Below are 20,508 nucleotides of genomic sequence, written 5' to 3'. Positions count from 1 at the left end.
AAAAAAAAAAAAAAAAAAAAAAGAAAGGAAATCATGAAATTTGCAGGTAAATGGTGGGATCTGGAAAGGATAATCCTGCGTGAGCTGTCCCAGAAGCAGAAAGACGCACACAGTATTTACTCACTCGTAGAGGCATGTAATATAGGATAAACCTGAATTCAGCTACCAGTCAAGATGGCTCTTTATTTCAAAATGGAGTTTTTTTGGGATCAACAGGGAATAAAAGAGAGTATGGGGTACAAAAACAGATCATATTATATATGTTTATGTAATTGATAAAGAGCACAACCAATATAAAAAGATGTAAGTAGTCTTGACTGCTATTCAGAAAACAAAGCATTCAAACTGTATGAATGAGAAAGCTCATGTCACACTGAAGTGAATTTCATGTGTCTCCTTGATTGGACCATGAGTTCTCAAGGCGTCCTGTTGAAGAGTTTAAGTTATCCTTGGCATAGTTAGCCTGAGTGTAACTCCATTTTGAAATAAAGAGCCATCTTGACTGGTAGCTGAATTCAGGTACCAGGAAATATCACAGAATGTACACTTGGCAGAAAACAAAGTTAACTCTCTTAGCAACAGCCTCCAGCAAACATCACAGAATAAATATTTCATAGAAAATAGAGACAATCTCCCTGGCAATAATAAATGAGAATTGGTTGAGAATCGGATGGGAAAATTCTCCCCAATGTTTCAGATATACTTTAAAAGAATAGCCATTGGGATCTTATGACTTAGGCAATTGTGCCTGAGAGAGGGTCACTTCACCCCTCTAACTGTTACCTGATCCTGTAACATCAAGGGATGAACCCCCCTTGCTTGCTATCATGGAAACATATGCCCCCCTGCTTGTGGTCATGGAAACCCCCTGCTCACAGACTTTCCCTTTAAAAATCCTGTTCACTCAAAGTTCGGGGTCCCATTTCTCTATTGCTGCTTCAGTGAGACTTGAGTCCCAAGTTCGATCACTCTCGTAATAAAGCTCTCTTGCATCGAGTTGTCTCCTGGTGGTCTCTGAGGGTCCCGTGAACCTGGCATTACACTGTCACAGTTTATTCTTTAACTTTCTATGACACTGCTTTAGTTAAGATTAACATTGAAATTGACAGACCAAACAAAGATTATTGCCCTTCATGCTGCACTTGAGCCTCATTCATAGAGAACTGAGAACAGCAGAAATACTGACTCCTAAGCAACAAGAAATGGCTTCATGATTGAATTCACCCTGAAGTATTAGATTCTGCTTATTCTAAGTTAACTTGTTTGCCAGGCTGCTTTCACACTCTAGCTGCATTTTAGGACAGTGAAGTCTGGAAAGCTGTGAGTCAGTGCCTTATAAGAAATCATTATTCCAATTGTTTTTCTTCTTCTCCCCTCTCTCTGTCTCTGTCTCTCTGATTCTTGTCTTTGCCTCTCCTTTCTCTCCCCATCTCCTCCTTCCTCCCTCTTAGTTCCTCTTTTCCTTCCTCTTTCCCTCCCTCCTTTGCTATCAACCTGCCTCTCTTTCTTTCCCTCATTCCTTCAGGGATTATATTTACGGTGCATGGTCACCTCCTTTCTTTCATTTTCTCAACAGGGTTGACAAATAAAGGCATATGAGTATACCTAGAATTTGGACAAGATATCCAGGACAACTTTCATTCTTCTCCAGACAAATGAATACATTCATTATCCTCTTTATGAAACCGTCATCGAAAGATTAAACTCCACAGTTGTTTTTCTATTTTTAGTAATAGATATCCTTTTACTACAATAAGGACTAATAATGTAATTTTCTGTATATGTTGCTTTCTGCAGTAAAAGCAATCATAGTTAAAATAACATGTCTCCTAAGCTTGCTACTTAAATACCACTATGTAAATAACTATCATTTACTAGTAATGTGGAATTATGTTATTTAATAAATGCCTTATTTCAGAGATTTTAAAGCCTACCAAACCAAGAACTAACTGGTACCCTTTTTCATTTGGTAGATGAAGAGAATGAGAAATCCAATAAATAGAAAAACCCATTCTATTTGCGGAAGGTTAAGAGCAATGTAAGTTGAAATTCAAGCTTCTTGCACTAGAAAGTGCATCCAAAGCTGACAATTGGAAGAAAAAAGGAGCTCACTTCAATATTCCCAAGGTAGTAGGTTCTGTCAAATAGAATGAGTTTAAAATCATATTTGATCCCAGACCTACCAGAAAGAACACCCAATTGACATATGACATCAGTGTTTATCAGCCACAAAAGGATTCCATGTCTTCTTGCCTATTTTTCTGAATTCTGGAATTACAGGAGGCGGAGTCTCCACTACTTTTTTAAATTTCTATATTAATTACAGTTTATTTACTTTGTATACCAGCTGTAGCTCTCTCCTTCCTTCCCTCCCAATCCCACCCTCTGTCCCTTGTCTCCTCTCTTCCCCTCTCAAAGTCCACTGACAGGGAAGGTCCTTCTCCCCTTCCATCTGACCCTAGCTTATCAGGTCTCACCAGGACTGGCTGCAATGTGGCCTAGCTAGGTTATTCCTCCCATGGGGGGTGGGGAGGTCAAAGATCTAGCCACTGAGTTCATGTCAGAGACAGTCCCTGTTCCCCTTACTAGGGAACCCACTTGGTTAAGAAACCCTTAAATACTCAGTTAGACAGGCACTGTTTGTTGAAGATGCTGTCTCTTTTCCATTATAACGTTTTAGCTTCTTTGGCAAAAATAAAGTGACCAGAGGTGTGTGGGTTTATTTCTGGATCTTCAGTTCAATTCCATTGATCAACTTGTCAGTTTTTTGCAGATTTTACTGCAATTACTCTGCCATACGGCTGGAAATCAGAGATAGTGATATCTCCAGAACTTCTGTTATTGTAAAGGATTGTTTTAGTTATCCTGAGTTTTTTATTTTATTTTTTAATTATTTTTATGTATTACCATTTATTCAATATGTATCCAGACTGTGGGTCCCTACCTCATCTCCTCCCAATTCCACCCTTCCTCCCTCTTCTTCCCCTATACTGCTCTCCTATCCCACTGATGGGGAGGACTTTCTCTCCTTGTATCTGACCCTAGCCTATCAGGTATAACCAGGACTGTCTGCTTTATCTTTCTCTGCGGCCTACAACTTCCCAGTGGGAGGTGATCAGAGAGCCTGCCACTTAAATGCCAGAGACAGCCCCTGCTCCTCTTACTAGGGAATCCACTTGGAGATTGAGTCTATGGGCTACATCTGAGCAGGGTTTTTAGGTCCTTCCCATGCATGTTCTTTTTTTTTTTTTTTTTTCAATATGAAGTTGAGGATTGCTACTTCCAGGTCTGCAAAGCATTGAGTTGGACTTTTGATAGGAATTTCACTGAATCTATTGGTTGCTTTTGAAAAATGACTATATTTTTTTCAATGTGAATACTACAGATCCATGAGCATGAAAGATCTTTCCATCTTCTGATATCTTCTTCAATTTCTTTCTCCAAAGACTTGATGTTTTTGCCATACAAGTCTTTCAATTTTATATTATTTGTGACTATTATGAAGGGTGTAACTTCCCTGTTCTAACTGGTTGTCTGCATGTAAAAGAATGCAATTTGATCCAAATTTTTCACCCTGCACAAAGCTCAAATCCAAATGGATTAAAGACCTCAACATAAAACCAGATACTTAAACCTTACAGAATAAAAAGTTGTGAATTGCCTTAAACTCACTGGTATGGGAGACAACTTTCTGAACAGAACACCAACAGATCAGGCACTAAGATCAACAATTAATAAATGGGACTTCATGAAACTGAAATTTTTCTGGAAGGCAAAGGACACTAATAGGACTAAAATAGCAACCTAAAAAAATTGAAAAAGATCTTCACCAATCCTACCTCTGACAGAGCTCAAGAAAATCAAACCAAACAAACTAAATAACCCAATTAACAAATGGGGTACAGAGCTAAACAGCAAATTCTCAAAATAGAAATCTCCAATGGCCAAGACGCATTTAAAGGAATATACAATATTCTTTATCATCAGCAAAATGCAAATCAAAATTACTCTGAGATTCCATCATACACCCTTCAGAATGGATAAAATGATAACTTAAATGATAACACATGCTGGTGAGGATGTGGAGAAAGTGGAACACTCCTCCATTGCTGGCACTGAGTGCAAAACCACTGTGGTAATACATCTGGCACATTCTCAGAAAACTAGGAATAGATCTTCCTCAAGGCCCAGCTATTCAACTCCAGGGCATATACCCAAAAGATATTCTACTGTACCACAAGTACATTTTCTCAACTGTGTTCATAGAAGCTTTATTAGTAATAGCCAGAAACTAGAATCAATGTAGATGTCACTCAACCAAGGAATGAATAAAGAAACTATGGTTCATTTAAACAATGGATTACTATTTAGCTATTAAGAACAAAGACATCATGTAATTTACAGGCAAGTGGATAGTACTAGAAAAGATCAACCTGAGTGAGGTATCCCAGAATCAGAAAGACACACATAGTTCATACTCACTTATAAGTGGATTTTAGTCATAAAGTAAAGAATAGCCATGCTATAATCCATAGATCCAAAGAAGCTAAGAAGGTCCCAAGGGAGGAAGTTTGAAAGGGAAGTAAAATAGTCATCTGAAGGATATGAAAGGAGGGAACTGAGGGAGAGTGGATGGGGAGGAGAAATAGGGTGGGATGAGTTATGGTGAGAGCAGAGTGTTGGGAGGAGCACCAAGAGAAAAAAATGGAAATTGATGGGAGTGGAGAGGATATCTATGGGACATGTGAGGCTTTCTTGAGTTTGTATAGTGACCCTAGCTGAAAAACTTAGCTGTAGGGGATATGGAGCCTGAAGTGGCCATCTTCTGTAGCCATGTGTGACTTCCAGTAGAGGGAGGAAGACACCAGCCTACCTATAAAACATTAGATCCAAAATTTGTCTTTCCTACAATAAGTGTGCTGATAAAGATGGAGCAGAGATCGAGGAAATGGCAAACCAATGACTGACCCAACATGATTCCCATCCCATGGTGCTTTTAAAGATATTATGCACTGCTTGCAGGTAGGAGCCTAGCATAACTCCCCTCAGAGGCTTCATTGAGCTGCTGATGGAAACAGATGCAGAGACCCACAGCCAAAAAAATAGAATGACTTGGGAAGTTTTGTGTAAGAGTGGGGAAGACAGATGGAGATGGAGTGGTCAAGGAAATCACAAGAAGTCCTGCTGAGCAAACTAACCTGGGTTCATGTGTGCTCACAGAAACTGAACCACCAACCAAAGTGTATGCAAGGGTTGGGCCTAGGCCCTTACACATATGTAGCAGATATGCAGCTTGGTCATCATGTGGTTTCATTAACAATGGGAGTAAAGGCTGTCTCTGAATCTGTTGCTTGAATTTAGATTCCTTTTCACTACCCTGTCTGTCTTGCTCTGACTGGAGGTGCTAGCGTGGAGGTACCTTTTGGGGTCTCTCCTTCTTTGAGAAAAAGGAGAGGGAGGAATGGTGGGCCTGAAAGTATTGGAAGAAGAAAAGAGGGGGCTGGGATCAGCCTGTAAAGTGATTAAATAAATAAGTAAATAAATGGAAGAAAAATAATCAAAGTATACAAGAAAATATAAGCCTTAAATAGATGCTCTACAACAATATAAAATTAGCATTTACCAAGGAAAATTATTAAACCAGTGTGTTGGAAGACTTATTAAAAACACCTTACTTACCTTTATAGGTCAGGACATTATTATGGGGCCCAAAGAGAATGACTTTCAAGGAAGTGAGAGAACACAATGTCATGCTGGAGGATGGGCTTAACTAGGTAAGGAAGCTTAAGGTAAAGATGAAGAGTGAGAATGGAAAAAGATGAATGAGGTTACACTTATTTTGAGAACAGCTACAAAACCCACTATTGTACACGGTTACACAAATATATACACATAGTTATAGTGTGTAATAAAACAACAATGCACCTGCTAGGTAACATAGAAAATATTTAGGTTCTACAACAAATAGGAGTTTTCTCTTGAATGTATCACATGTTAAGTTAACATTTATCCAGTGAATGATCACACATATAATAATAATTGGAGAGCATAAACGACGGGTTTTTGAGGATTAAAGAAAAAAAGAATCAAGGAGCTATGGATTTAAGGATGATCTGAAAAGAGTTTCTAATGAAAATATGATCAAATTATATTGTATGATACTTTTAAAGTTCTAACAACAAAACATGCAAACACACACACACTGCTAACTGTAAAGCAATTTTTTTCACAGATATTTACAAAGCAGTAACTCCGCAAGAACTGTGATATATGACGGAACAGTTTTTAGTACCCAATTTACAGTGAAGTTTTTGTATATATCTTAGTGTAGTGCACTCTTTACTAATGCAATACATTTAAAGAAAGAAAGAAGACTATCCCAAAATTTGAATAAATATGATTCACAAAATTTTAACCAAGCTCATTAAGATAAAATATATGACAAAGCTTGGTCTCAAAAGTCATTGGCTTATCTAATACAGAGGAGTAAATAAGGAGGGGTTATAAATTCAATATATGTTTTGTTATGCTTCAGTTCTCTGTCTGTGTAGTGGTACTACTTGTTGTTCACGTTTCCCACAAGTTTTCATTATGATATCTCCTAAAGTCTACCGTGTAAGAGCCAGATGTCCAATAATGTGGGAGATACAGATATCCTTATGTAACAGGTAAGCACTTGGAGATCCAGGAATGCTAAACACACAGAGCTCTCCCTTCAACTAGAGAAATGTACAGCTTGTTTTCTATGCATAAGGCTGAGAGCTGACATGCTCTGTTGCATGGTGAACTTTGTGCTATCTGTGTTACTAAGACCATATTGATTTCTCCCTCAGACCCTTATCATAGACTTGTTTTGTCTCAGTCAGTCTATCGACTGTATCTTTATGAAATATGTTATATGAACTCTAGAAAGAGAATGGATATGGTAAGGTCTTATGCTTTGTTGTATAAACAGGACTGAGCTCATTATCTCCAGGATTTTTTTTAACCAAATTGTGCTGTGCTAAACTATGCTTGCAATAAATTACTCTGGCTCAGACTTTGTACGTTTGATCAAACACAAAATACTTAGTTATGCTGAACTGAACTACCATCTTATCCCTATGAATCACTACTCTACTGTCCTTTGTGGCCACAGAGGCCTATGCACAATAGTTACTTATTACCACTGTAGAAAAAAAAACATCATAGTCAGGGACATCTCTATGGCTTCTCCCATGAGCTTAGGTGGCTGAAAAGCCACATTGAACAGGAGCAAAAAGACAGAAGAAATAACTCATGTTCACATTGTATGTAGTTAATGTATCTTTGACTGCCCCTCACTGTCACTGATTGTGCACAGTATCCTTGATTGACATCTTCATTGTTGTATTATAACATCGACATAAGGTCTGATTAGTGAAGAAAAAGCACAGCTTTCTTATTCCCCTGGCAGGTTCTCCCTGCATAGCTTAGGCTAACCTCAGGCTCGTGCCCATCATTTGGAGTGAATAGGATTACACCTGTGCTTGGCACCCCATGCCCAAGTATTCTTGTTCTCCTAAACTCTGATACATTCTCTCTTCTGCCCAGAGAGGGCTCTTCTATTTGCATAATCCCTGAAGAAAGTAAAGTGTTTTAAATATTAACCAGTAGAAGCAATTCCATAGGACAATCTACTCTGTGGAAAATATTACATTAAGAAGAGCTTTAGAAAGATTTGAAAAAAATTACAACTGCATTCCTAAAGAGAACATGTTTTGCCCACGTGGCTAATGTTGAAGTTAAGGAACACAATTATGGGAGAGTTTCTGCCAATACTACAGGACAGTTCAGCTTAGCAATCAGTGTGAGCATGTGCACTTCTCTGAAAACAATCTCCCAACATACTTATAAAATCTTAACTAGTGCTTATTCCTTCTGTACACCTGTTTATAGTTGGGATTAAATTATATTTCAGTAATGCTCATTGAATGGGTCTCTAAGGCTTTGTTTATTACCAACTATAAAATGAAGGAAATTACAATTTACTATAAAATTTTACTTAGTAGATATGCTTTAACTCTATTCCCACAAGAAGGGGTATCAAACAGAAAAAAAAAAAAAGAGAAGTCTCAAATAAATAATTAAGATTTTACTTTTACAGAAACAGTTTTTTTTTTTCCCTTTGGTAATAGCTACAATTGATAGAATATTTTACATGCATGTCTGGGTGTATTTATCAGTTTGTTTTTACTTTATGCTAATATTACTGGGGCTTAAGTGATGATTCAGAATTAAATAATATTTTTGTATCTAAATCCTGAGAATTGTATCTTTCTTCTAAAAGGTTTGCTTATTTTTTCCAACATTTCTTTATTTATATTTTAATAAATTAATCTCAGTTTCCATTGGATTCATAATATTATTTATTTAAATGTTTTCCAAAACTAAGATGCAAAATTACACATTTAGTCTGGATAGTTAGAAAATAAAAATCATCCAGAATGATGTGAAACAAACCCATTTCTGTGTTCCTTATAATAGCAATGTAAAGATTCTCATAAGAATTCTACCACTGAACCACAAGTGCAGGCACTATCTCTACAAGGAGAGCAACTGAACCAAAAAACTGGGCACAGGGGGCTTCTCTGAGACTGATACTCCAACCAAGGTTCATTCATGGATATAACCTAAAACACCTGCACAGATGTAGCTCATGGCAGCTCAGTGTCCAAGTAGGTTCCCTAGAAAGAGGAACAGGGCCTCTTTCTGACATGAATCCAGTGGCTGGCTTTTTGATCACCCCTCCCCCGATGGGGGGAGCAGCCTTATAAGGACGCAGAGGAGGACAATGCAGAAGTCCTGATGAAACCTGATAGGCTAGGGTAAGATGGCATGTGAGGAGGACCTCCCCTATCAGTGGACTGGGGAGGGGCATGGGAAAAGAAGAAAGAGATAGGGTGGGATTGGGAGGGGATGAGGGAGGAGGTTACAGCTGGGAAACAAAATAATAAATTGTAAGATGTGAGAAGATGGAAAGATCTCCCATGCTCATTGCTTGGCAGGATTAACATAGTAAAAATGTCCACCTTACCAAAAGCAATCTACAGACTTAATGCAATTCCCATCGAATTGCCAACACAATTCTTTACAGACCTGGAAAGAAACATTCTCAACTTTGTATGGAATAACAAGAAACCCAGAATTGCTAAAACAATCCTCTACAATAAAAGATCTTCTGGAGGTATCTCCACCCCTGATCTCAAGCTGTACTATAGAGCAACAGTTATAAAAACTGCATGGTACTGGCATAGAATGGTGGATCAATGGAACTAAATAGAAGATCCAGATATAAACCCACACACTTAGAGATGCCTGATTTTTGACAAAGATGCCAACCAAAACCATACAATGGAAAAAAGATAGCATCTAAAAAAAAAAAAAAAAAAAAAAAAGATAGCATCTTCAAAAAATGGGGCTGGTCCAACTAAATGTCTACATGTAGAAAAATGAAAATAGATCCATACATATCACCCTGCACAAAACTGAAGTCCAAGTGGATCAAAGACCTCAACATAAAACCAGACACATTAAATCGGCTAGAAAAAAAAGTGGGGAATACCCTAGAACTCATTGGTACAGGAGAAAACTTCCTGAACAGAACACCAACAGCACAGGCTCTAAGAGCAACAATCAAAAATGGGACCTCATGAAACTGAAAAGATTCTGTAAAGCAAAGGACACTGTCATCAAAGAAAACGACTGCCTACAGATTGGGAAAGAATCTTCACCAACCCTTTATCTGACAGAGGACTCATATCCAGTATATATAAAGAACTAAACAAGCTGAAAAGCAGCAAAGTAATCCACTTAAAAAATGGGGAACAGAGCTAAAGAGAGAACTCTCTGTAGAGGAATATCCAATGGCAGAGAAGCATTTAATGAAATGCTCAACCTCATTAGCCATTAGGGAAATGCAAATCAAAACAACCCTGAGATTTCACCCTACACACATCAGAATGGCCAAGATCAAAAACTCAAGTGACAACACATGCTGGAGAGGTTGTGGAGAAAGGGGAACCCTTCTCCACTGCTGGTGGGAATGTAAACTTGTACAACCACTCTGGAAATCAATCTGGCACTTTCTCAGAAAACTAGGAATAGTGCTTCCTCAATATCCAGCCATACCACTCCTAGGCATATATCCAAAAGAGGCTCAAGTACACAAAAAGGTCATTTGCTCAACCATGTTTGTAGCAGCTTTATTTGTAATAGCCAGAAGCTGGAAACAGCCCAGATTCCCCTCAACTGAAGAATGGATGCAGAAACTGTGGTATATCTATACAACGGAATATTACTCAGCAATGAAAAATAAGTAAGTCATGAAATTTGCAGGTAAATGGTGGGACCTGGAAAGGATCATCCTGAGTGAGTTGTCCCAGAAGCAAAAAGACACGCATGGTATATACTCACTCATATAAACATGCAACATAGGATAAACCCGCTAAAATCGGTACATCTAAACAAACTAAGCAAAAGAGAGGAGCCTAGCGAAAATGCTCAAACCCCATCCTGAAAGGCAAAGAGGATGGACATCAGAAGAAGAAGAAAACAGGAAACAACCTAGGAACCTGCCACAGAGGGCCTCTGAAAGCAGAAGAAGAAAACAGGAAACAACCTAGGAACCTGCCACAGAGGGCCTCTGAAAGCCTCTGCCCTGCAGACTATCAAAGCAGATGCTGAGCCTGATGGCCAACTATTTGGCAGAGTGAATGGAATTTTATGTAAGAAGGGGGAAATAGCAAGAGCTGGAGAGGACAAGAACTCCATAAGGAGAGCAACAGAACAAGAAAATTTGAACACAGGGAACTTCCCAGAGACTCATACTCCAACCAAGGACTATTCATAGAGATAACCTAGAATCCCTGTACAGATGTAGCCCATGGCAGTTCAGTCTCCAAGTCGGTTACCTAGTAATGGGAAGAGGGACTGCCTCTGACATAATCTGATTGGCCTGCTCTTTGATCACCTCCCCCTGAGGGGGGAGCAGCCTTACCAGGCCACAGAAGATGACAATGCAGCCAATTCTGATGAGAACTGATAGACTAAGATCAGAAAGAAGGAGAGGAGGACCTCCCCTATCAGTGGACTTGGGGAGGGGCATGCATGCAGAAAGGGGAAGGAGGGTGGGATCGGGAGGGGAGGAGGGAGGGGCTTATGGGGGAATACAAAATGAATAAAGTGTAATTAATAAAATTTAAATAAAAAATTAAAAAATCTAAGTAAATAAGTAAATAAATAAATAAAATTTAAAAAGATTCTAGTGATCATCTCTTTTTCAATAGTATGATGAAAATATAATTTCAATAAACATGGAAGCAGAAATATTATAAAATTATTGGTTGGACAGAACATAGTGAAACAATGTCTTCTTGAAAAGACAGGATGAAGCATTTATGAACTCACAGTAGTGACTACAGAACTAGATGAAGCATGGCAACATTTCAGCATCGATTGGGAGGGCCATGGAGATTTGATGACTTCCTTTAAGTTATGATGGCCATGCTCTAATGAATGGCCACATAAATATGGCAATATGGACAACACAAAATGTATTTTGAAAGTTAAAAAAGAAAAAGCATACATGAAGTTGAGAGAAAACAAGAGGGGGGGGTTGTAGTTCCCATGGGAGAAATGGGAGATATAATCAAAATACATTGTATGCATGAATAAAATTTTCAAAAATGATCAAAATTATTACTTTTAAAAAGAATGTAAATAATAAGTACAGAATAAATTAAAAGGTTATTGTTGATTTGCATGGATTTATAACAAAGATATAGGGCAGGCATGCAACTATCATCCCCTGAGAGTATAAACAGTATTAGTAATTACAATGTGCAGAATTCGGAATCTCATTTGCTGGAATATAAAAAGGTGCAGCTTCATGAGAAAGTAGTTTGTCAGTGAAGTGGTATAGCACAGAGTTACCACGTGAGACAGCAATTCTACACTTAAGAATATACTCAAGAAAATGCAATGGAAACATTCTTACCCTAGTATTTTCATGCAAATGTGCATGACATTATTAATAAGTAAAGCAACAATGAAACTCATCAGTAAGGGGAGTTAAATAAAATGTGCTAAACACTTATAACCCTGGAAGATGTTTTTAGGAATGGAAAGCTACGGAGTAGTGATGACTCAGTCTACAACATGGATCAACTATTAAAAAAAATACTCTAAGTGAAACTGATCAGCCCTAAATCAGCACAAATTCTATAATTGTTCTGGTGGAACCAACATCAAGAATCCATTCTAGAGTTAAAAGCATGTGTTTGTAATTTGCCTTACTTTGCAAGAAAAATAAATGTTTCAGAGTTCATTGATTTGTTGTGATAAAGGAAAAAGAAATAAATTATATAATTTAAAATGACAGATAAATATCATCATATATCTAAATGGATATTTTAATATATTTTTTTAATTTCTCTATCATCTTTAGGAAAGAAAGAGCATTATTCCAGTTCACATAACAATATTTTTCACTATTAAATACTACTGCAACTGTATTTATGTTTTTTCATAAGTGCGTTGAAATATTTTATAAAGATTTATGCCACTTTAGCCTACAATTCTAAACTAAAGTCAAATGGTGCTTTTATTTATTTTCTAATGTATTAAGATGCCATAATTGAGAAAATAAATCACTTTATACATTTTGTTTTATTTTTTATTAATATATTTTCCTTTTGGAAAGCCTACATAATAGGTGTTTTTAAATTTAGGTGTTTATGCAATCCTCTCTATCGATGTCCAGTTTCTCAGCTTTGTGTTGTATGATTTGCATAAAGAGGCGTTTGATATACTGTTGAGATTTCCTATGTAATTCTTTCACAGTAAATTCTGTAAGTGCTAATTCAAGCCAGGATATTATAGTGATAGCTAAGGGCTGAACTGCCAGATAATGAGTACCCTTGTTGAAAAGACTTGGTGGCATAAGTGAAGTATAAGTACATGGAACAGAAAAACAGCACAATTAAGAGGAAAATCAAGTGCTCTTGACGCAAAGATTAGGACTAATCATTCTATAAAGCCAATTTCCTAACTTCATGCTGGTATGCAAGTGAAGGAAAAGCTATAAAACCAACTCATTACATCCAGATATGTGAATTGCTTCATCTATACAATCTGTGGTATCTGACAAAATTAAAAATGGGTAGTACCTTTCTGACCAGGAAAAGTCTGCATATGATTTAATGTATAAAACCATTGTTTCCTGGGATACATAAAGCAGTTTACCGTTTTCTGAAGCAGTCACTGTTATATTGTACCATGGTGTTTCTTCTCTATCAAGAACTTTTGAAGTCTTAATGGTTCCAGTATTGGCGTCAATATTGAAAAATCTGTCCTCTTCAGGACTTTGGTTGATGAAATACCTGCAAAAAAGATAGAAGTCTTCTTTGTAAGTAATGATAAACAAGGACAATATAACGTAATAAAGGGAGTTATTAATTCAAGTGAATTAAATTATAACTGTGTTTCAATTTCTATATTTGACTTAAGAATTATAATGGCTGGCTCTTTGTCACCCCCCTCCCTGAGGGAGGAGCAGCCTTGCTAGGCCACAAAAGGTGGACATTACAGCCAGTCCTGAAGAAACCTTAAAAGCTAGGGTTAAATGGAAGAGGAGGAGACCTCCCCTATCTGTGGACTTGGAAAGGGGCAGGGAGGAGATGAGGGAGGGTGGGATTGGGAAGGAATGAGAGAGGAGGCTACAACTGGGATACAAAGTCAATAAACTATAACTAATATTTAAAAAATAAAATAAAATAAATAAAAATAAAAAACTGAAAAAAGAATTGTTTTAAAAAAGAAATTTCTAGAACCTTGAATAGTTTTTAATAGTTAAATCACATATCAAATATACTTCAGAAAAATTAACAAATTCTGTGACTAAAACTAGACAATACTTGGGAGCTGGAGAGATGGCTCAGCAGATAAGAGCAAATACTGCTCTTGCACTCAACCCAAGTTCACTTCCAAATACCCACATTATGTGGCTCTCAACTACATACAGCCAGTCAACATTCCAGCATATAAGAACCATGTTGCAGTAGATGATCCTAGACCCATGAATATTTAGTCAGCCCACACTGGACTCTATATATTTATATAAATTATGAGTCGGAATGAATGGGTTGCTGATCTGGGAAGAGTTGTAGGGTGGCCATGATCAAAACACATTGTACACTTGTAAGAAATTCTGAATTATTAAAAATATTATATTAAAATGAGTTTGAATCTCATACATGTAATGAGAAGAAATTTGAATGAATGAATAAATGAAGAAACACATTAGATCATCAAGTACCCCTGACTACTTACAGTAGGTGTTTCTCAATAAAGAGTTGATAATCCCCTTCTATCTGACCCTAACCTATCAGGTCTCATCAGGGCTGGCTGCATCATCTTCCTCTGTGGCCTGGCAAGGTTGCAGCCCCTAGGAGGAGGTGAGCAAAGAGTGGGCCACTGAGTCATGTCAGAAACAACCCTTGCTCCCCTTACTAGGAAACCCACTTGGAAACTGAACAGCCTATGGGTTTCCTCTGAGCACAGGGCTCTCCATGCATGGTCCTAGGTTGTAGTATTGATTTCAACAGGCCCCAATGGGTGCAGATTTTTTTTGTTCTGTTGGTCTCCTTGTAGAGTTCCTGACCTCTCCAGGTACTTCTAGCTCTCTCTTTTTCCACAAGGTTTCCTGCACTCTGCTATGAGTCTCACTATCTCCTTCCATACACTTATGAGTAGAGCCTTTTAGAGGTTCCCTTTTGAAAGTTTCTGTCCGGTTCCTTGTCTTCTCCTGCTTCTGATGTCTATCCTGTTTGCCTTGGATACAAAGTGAATATATTGTAATAAATAAATAATATAATCAATTTAAAAAATGAGTTGATAGGTAAAATATGCACTACCAAAGAATAAAATTTTATTCAACCGTACTGAATAAATCTATGTAGCTTTCATGGAAATAGATATGAATAAAGTTTGCACACATTTGAGTATACTCCATTTTAAAAAGACACACACTCATATGCAGGCCACATTGGAAATTGAAAGCTGTGGGAGAAATAATGTAAAAGAAAGAGTGTCTGAGAGATGATATTAAGCTAATGGTACTTAAAAAGTGAAGGAAGGGTATCAAAAGTGAATATTGTCAAAGTATATAAAATTCTTAAATGGGAATGATCTTGTGAAACCCATTACTTTGTACGATAAATTCATTCCAATATTTTTTTTATAAATAAAGTGTAGTAAAACTTTGTAGCTCTGTCACTGCTACATTCTTACTATATGACAAGTAAAATAACCATCAAAATAGAATCTACACACGATCTAAAGTATTTAGTCGCAACGGCACTTGCATTAGGAAATAAATAAATTAGGACTACTCATTAGAACCTTTGATGAGAAAGTCAGACAATGAAGCTTCTGACTTAATTTACAGATTAATGTTCTCATGCATTCATGAAATAAAGCCCTTAATGAGGAGTGGTGGAAAGTAAGAGGGGGAGTTTATTTAGAGGAAATATGTCCAAAAAACATGAGTTTGAGGTTTTATCTGCCCTAGTCCTTTCCTGCTGTAATTTCACTGCTGGATGCTAACAATAGCATTTTTTTTTTTTTTGATACATGGCTCCCATCAAATGATTCTCTACCTCAGAGTGGTTCCAAACACTGGGCTAAATAATAAATGAGTGAACCCTTCCAACACATGTGAAACAAAATACGTAATTATTCTTGTATTTCTTCTCTGTAGGGTAGACTATTGAAAAGGAGTGAAAATAAAGCTAATATAATCTGCTGAGAGTGGCTTCAAATCTGTAACCATTAAGAAAGCATGGTACTCATAATGTTGTAGAATTAGATTATCGAATGTATAATTAGCTAATTAACTTGTTGCTAATTCCTAATTGTCCAATAGTCCATAAAAACCTTCTAATTGGACCAGTTGATAATGTAGTCATTTACTAATTTAGCACTAACATGTAAGTGCTTGTATTGGCACCTTTCCTTGCAAGAAAACTTCTGGCAGAGGTTCCTTTCTTACACAGAAATATGGGTTATGATTCTATATGTTTACAACTTTTTATTATGACAAGGAACATGCATATCTGTTAATACTTGTAATTTTTATGTTTTAAACGGTGGGAAAATGAAAAAAAACTTCAATTTGTCAAAATAAGATGAAAATTTATTATTAAAAATATCACTTCACTGACCAAAAGAAAGGCAATCTACAACTATAACGACAGTCAGTATCAAGGATGACTTTCTTTAATCAAGTAATTTTTCAACAATTCCTACTTTAAACAAATCACTGCATTTTTCATGTGGAACACAATTTCTCAGTTATATTGTACATATAGGGTAAAGTTAATTAATGTTCATGTTCAACTGTATTGGAAAAGTTGTGTTTCATTTCAATAACAAAATCTCTTCGCCCTAGCAAGGCTGATCCTCTTTCAGAGGGAAAGGAGGTCAAAGAGCCCACCACTGAGTTCATGTCAGAGACAGTCTCTGTTCCCCTTACTATGGTACCCACTTGGATGTTAAGCTACTATGGGCTACGTCTGAGCAGGGGTTCTAAGTTATATCCATTCATGGCCCTTGGTTGGAGAATCAGTCTCAGAAAAGACACCTGTGCCCAGATATATTTGATCCTTGTGACACTCCTGTCCTCTCCAGGTCTTACTAACTCTCTCTTCTTTCAAATGATTCCCTGTACTCTGCCCAAGGTTTGGTTATGAGTCTCTGCATCTGCTTTGATACACTGGCCACAGAAAAGGACATTGCAGCCAGTCCTGATGAGACCTGATAAATTAGGGTCAGATGGAAGGGAAGGACGATCTCCCCTATCAGTAGACTTAGAGAGGGGCAGGGAGGAGATGAGGGAGGAACGGTAGGATTAGGAGGGAATGAGGGAGGGGGCTACAGCTGGTAAGCAAAATGAATAAACTATAATTAATATAAAAAATCAAAATAAAAAATCTCTTTTCTCATAGGTACTTGTTTATCTATAATATTCTTTATATTTCAATAAATACTTGATTTCAAGCGTATGTCAAAAATATATTTCTGTACTGATTTGCTCTAAAAATAAAAAGAGATTATACTTTAATCTAACTATTAGATTAAATATTTCTATAAATTATTTCTCTCAATTATATAGAAATAATTTCTATAAATTATTTCTCTCAGATTTTGTCCTTTGTATGCTTGTAAATACAGAATGCTAGTGGTAAAGAAAATGCACGGAGATTTCTTTTTCCTGTAGCTGTTTTATAAGTTATTTGATTGTGACTAATAGTTGAATACAATTTGATAATCTTTAATTATCTCACATCTTGTGGAATAACATGAAAGCTAGGCTTCCTCTGCAGCTTAACTAAAGGTCACACACATCTGAAATGTAGCATTTATTTCATATTTAAAAATTTTATTTCAGAAGATTAGGGCATGAAATGCATTAACCACACAAATATTAGAAAAATAATCATTCTAGGTAAATAATACAAAAGGAACATTTGTTATATGGTAAATCTGGCATTATACTTCACTGTCTAATAAAATACTGTGTACATAGATTGTGTAACAGCACATAGATTATGTAACAGCACATAGATCGTGTAAGAATATATATTATATGCCAGATGCCTGTATTACCTTAAGAAATTGTCTATTTTATTAAGCAAGAAAAGAGCATGTTGCCTCAGTATTTAATACCCATATTTGATTGAGACCCCAACATTCATTTCTTCAGATGTTACTCATCTGCGGCTCTAGTCATCTGTGGCTCCTTACATTACAAGTGTCACATGTGTGTGATGTTTAAACTAAGCCTTCACTAAACCCCTTCTCTCTGTATGTATCTATCTACTCAAACAACAAGACTCCAGCTACAATCATTGGCTTTCAGATTATTTAAAACTTTCCTAGAAATTAAAATTCATGCTTTAAATATAGACATCATGTTTTTGTTTTTTATTTGAAATCCACTGAAGGTACTATGTGGTGCCTGAAAAGTATTCCAAATCTAAAATTAATGTTCTCTGTCAAATGTGTTAAAATTTCTATACATTAAAAATCTATACATTATCAAACAATTTAATGAAATTCCAAATTTTGGGGGAACAAAAAAAAATTATTTGATAAACCAACGGGTAGCAACAAATAGAGATTTCTGAGAGCCCATGTCAAAAACAGGATTTTGTATTTTTTAACACCTCCTAGGTGAAGTTCCTCAGTTCCACTGATATTAAGCGAGAAAGTAAATGCAGATTGTTTAAACTTATGGGCTTCCAGTGTTAGCAAGCTAATCACCTCTGATTTTATATATATAATTTTATTTATATATTCATTTATTACAATTTATTCAGCTTGTATCCCTGCTGCAGTCCCCCCATTCATCTCCTCCCAGTCCCACCCACCCTCCCTCTTCTCTTCCTATGCCTTTTCCTTAGACCACTGATACGAGAAGACCTTTCCCCCTCTTATCTGACCATAGTTTTAACAAAAAAATGATAACTGTATTCCTGAAAATTGCATGTCATTTTGAGCTATCCTACAAACAGAAAACATAAAACCTTGATATGGTTTGCTATAAAAATAGGAATAATGTAACACTTTAAATACTTAAATATCAAAGAATAAAGCCCAGAACACTGTCACAAATTCCTGTAAGATTGTAAATCATTTTTTATTATCAATTCTACAAATAGAAAATTAATTCCTTTCTCTGGCACACACAAGCCACAACCCCTCAGAGTACTTTGCTTAATTACTACAAACATTTGATCCCCATGAAAGAAAGACTAAAGGGGCTTGTTTTTATTTTTGTTATTATTTTTCGTTTTCTTTTCATTGTTTGCACCTTGATTCCTGTGTGAATGGCACATTTTTATTAAAATCAAGTTACAAATGCTATGTAAATTACACACCTTAGCAACAGTTGTACAGTTCCTAATTATTTCAAGGCAAATGAAGTAAATTCATTTTATTTTTTGAATCAAAACAAAACATAAAATAATGGTTATGCTAATGAACCCATTAGCATTTGAAGACAATGTATCAATCATCTCTCTGCAGCAACATCTAATGCTGTGAGTGTTCAGTTCATTTTCCAATAACATGCGGAAAATACTAAGGGAATTGGAAATAACACAGGACAATAAGTCATTCATAGAACTAGTTCATTTTTTAGATTGATGGGTGAATGTGGGAGCAATCACAAGACCATGGAATATGTGACTTACAAGTGCTGACACTGTATTCCAGAAAGATCTTTTACATTTCTTTTCATGAGCACAGTTTCTATAACCCTCAATTTATATTCATATGTATCAGAGTTTCTCACCCTTAATCTTATGAAAATTTTGGGCCAGATCATTTTTTAACTAATTAATTAATGTATTTACTTTATATCCAGATCCTTGCCCCTCCCTCCTTTCCTCCCATGTCCACCCTCCCTTCCTGTTCTTCCACCCTCTCTCCAGTATTCAGATAAGAGGAGCCCCAGCATCGGCCCAGATCCTTAAGCCACATGAGGACTTATCCAGTCCTCTTTCCTCCTGGACTGGAGAGACAGCCCCACCAGGGAGCAGTGGTCAGGGAATTCTTTTGAAGTGAACTGGGGGTTTTTGGCTACATTTGGGTATCCTGAGATCTTTTCTGTGTCTTTTTCAGTCGGTCTTCCTATAATGTTATGTTCTAGACACTTCTGTCCACCAAAAAAAACAGATAGGTTCCTTTATCCTCAGAAAATCATACCTTCTATTTCCAATTGATCAAAGTTTCTCTAGTTAATGTTCTGAATACATTTTCCCTCAGGCAACATTTAATTAATTTCCTTTCTACAACATTGGTGTAGAAGTAGATGTCTTTTCATCTCTCGCTTTTTCTCTGTGTATGTGGGGTGTGATGCACACATCTGTGTGCATGAATTCTCATGTGAATGATAGCCATATGGATGTGAATACAAATGAACATGTGTGTGTATGGAGACTTGAAGCTGATATGAGGAGTCTTTCTATCATTCTTCTCTTTTTTATTGGGGAAAGGTATTGTGTTCAAAACAGAGCTAGACGATAAACAGCCTCTACTTAGTTGCTTTCAAGGATCACTATCTTTGCCTTGGGACTGCTGTAATTATTTTTTTTACTCTTTTTATTGTTTATTATTATTATTTACATTTTATTAACTGTATCCCAGCTGTATCCTGCTCCCTTATTCCCTCCCAATCCCACCCTCCCTCCCTCATCTCCTCCCTACCCCTTTCCAAGTCCACGGATTGGGGAGGACCTCCTCCACTTTTGTCTGGCCCTGTTTTATCAGGTATCTTCAGGGCTGGCTGCAAAGTCTTCCTCTGTGGCCTAGCAGAACTGCTCCTCCCTTGGGGGGGTGGGGAGGTCAAAGAGCCTGCCATTGAGTTCCTGTCAGAGATAGTCCCTGTTCCCCTTACTATGGGAAACCAATTGGTTATTGAGCTAC

General features: G+C 36.8%; 1 protein-coding gene across 4 annotated transcripts in view; it reads right to left on the bottom strand.

Annotated features, from left to right (window-relative positions):
- The window catches only part of Cdh18 (cadherin 18), a 618,087-nt gene that overhangs the window by 53,069 nt on the left and 544,510 nt on the right, over positions 1 to 20,508 (bottom strand). For all 4 annotated transcript variants that reach the window (XM_055618993.1, XM_055618992.1, XM_055618994.1 and 1 more), the window contains exon 8: positions 13,264 to 13,400. In XM_055618993.1, the coding sequence (XP_055474968.1) occupies positions 13,264 to 13,400 (137 nt within the window). The remainder of the gene's footprint in view (positions 1 to 13,263; positions 13,401 to 20,508) is intronic.

This window comes from Psammomys obesus, unplaced genomic scaffold, assembly GCF_907164565.1.
Source record: "Psammomys obesus unplaced genomic scaffold, mPsaObe1.curated_primary_1811, whole genome shotgun sequence".
Taxonomy (NCBI): Eukaryota; Metazoa; Chordata; class Mammalia; order Rodentia; family Muridae; genus Psammomys; species Psammomys obesus.
Note: the sequence above shows the minus strand (reverse complement) of the source record. Positions and strands in the feature narration are given on the sequence as shown.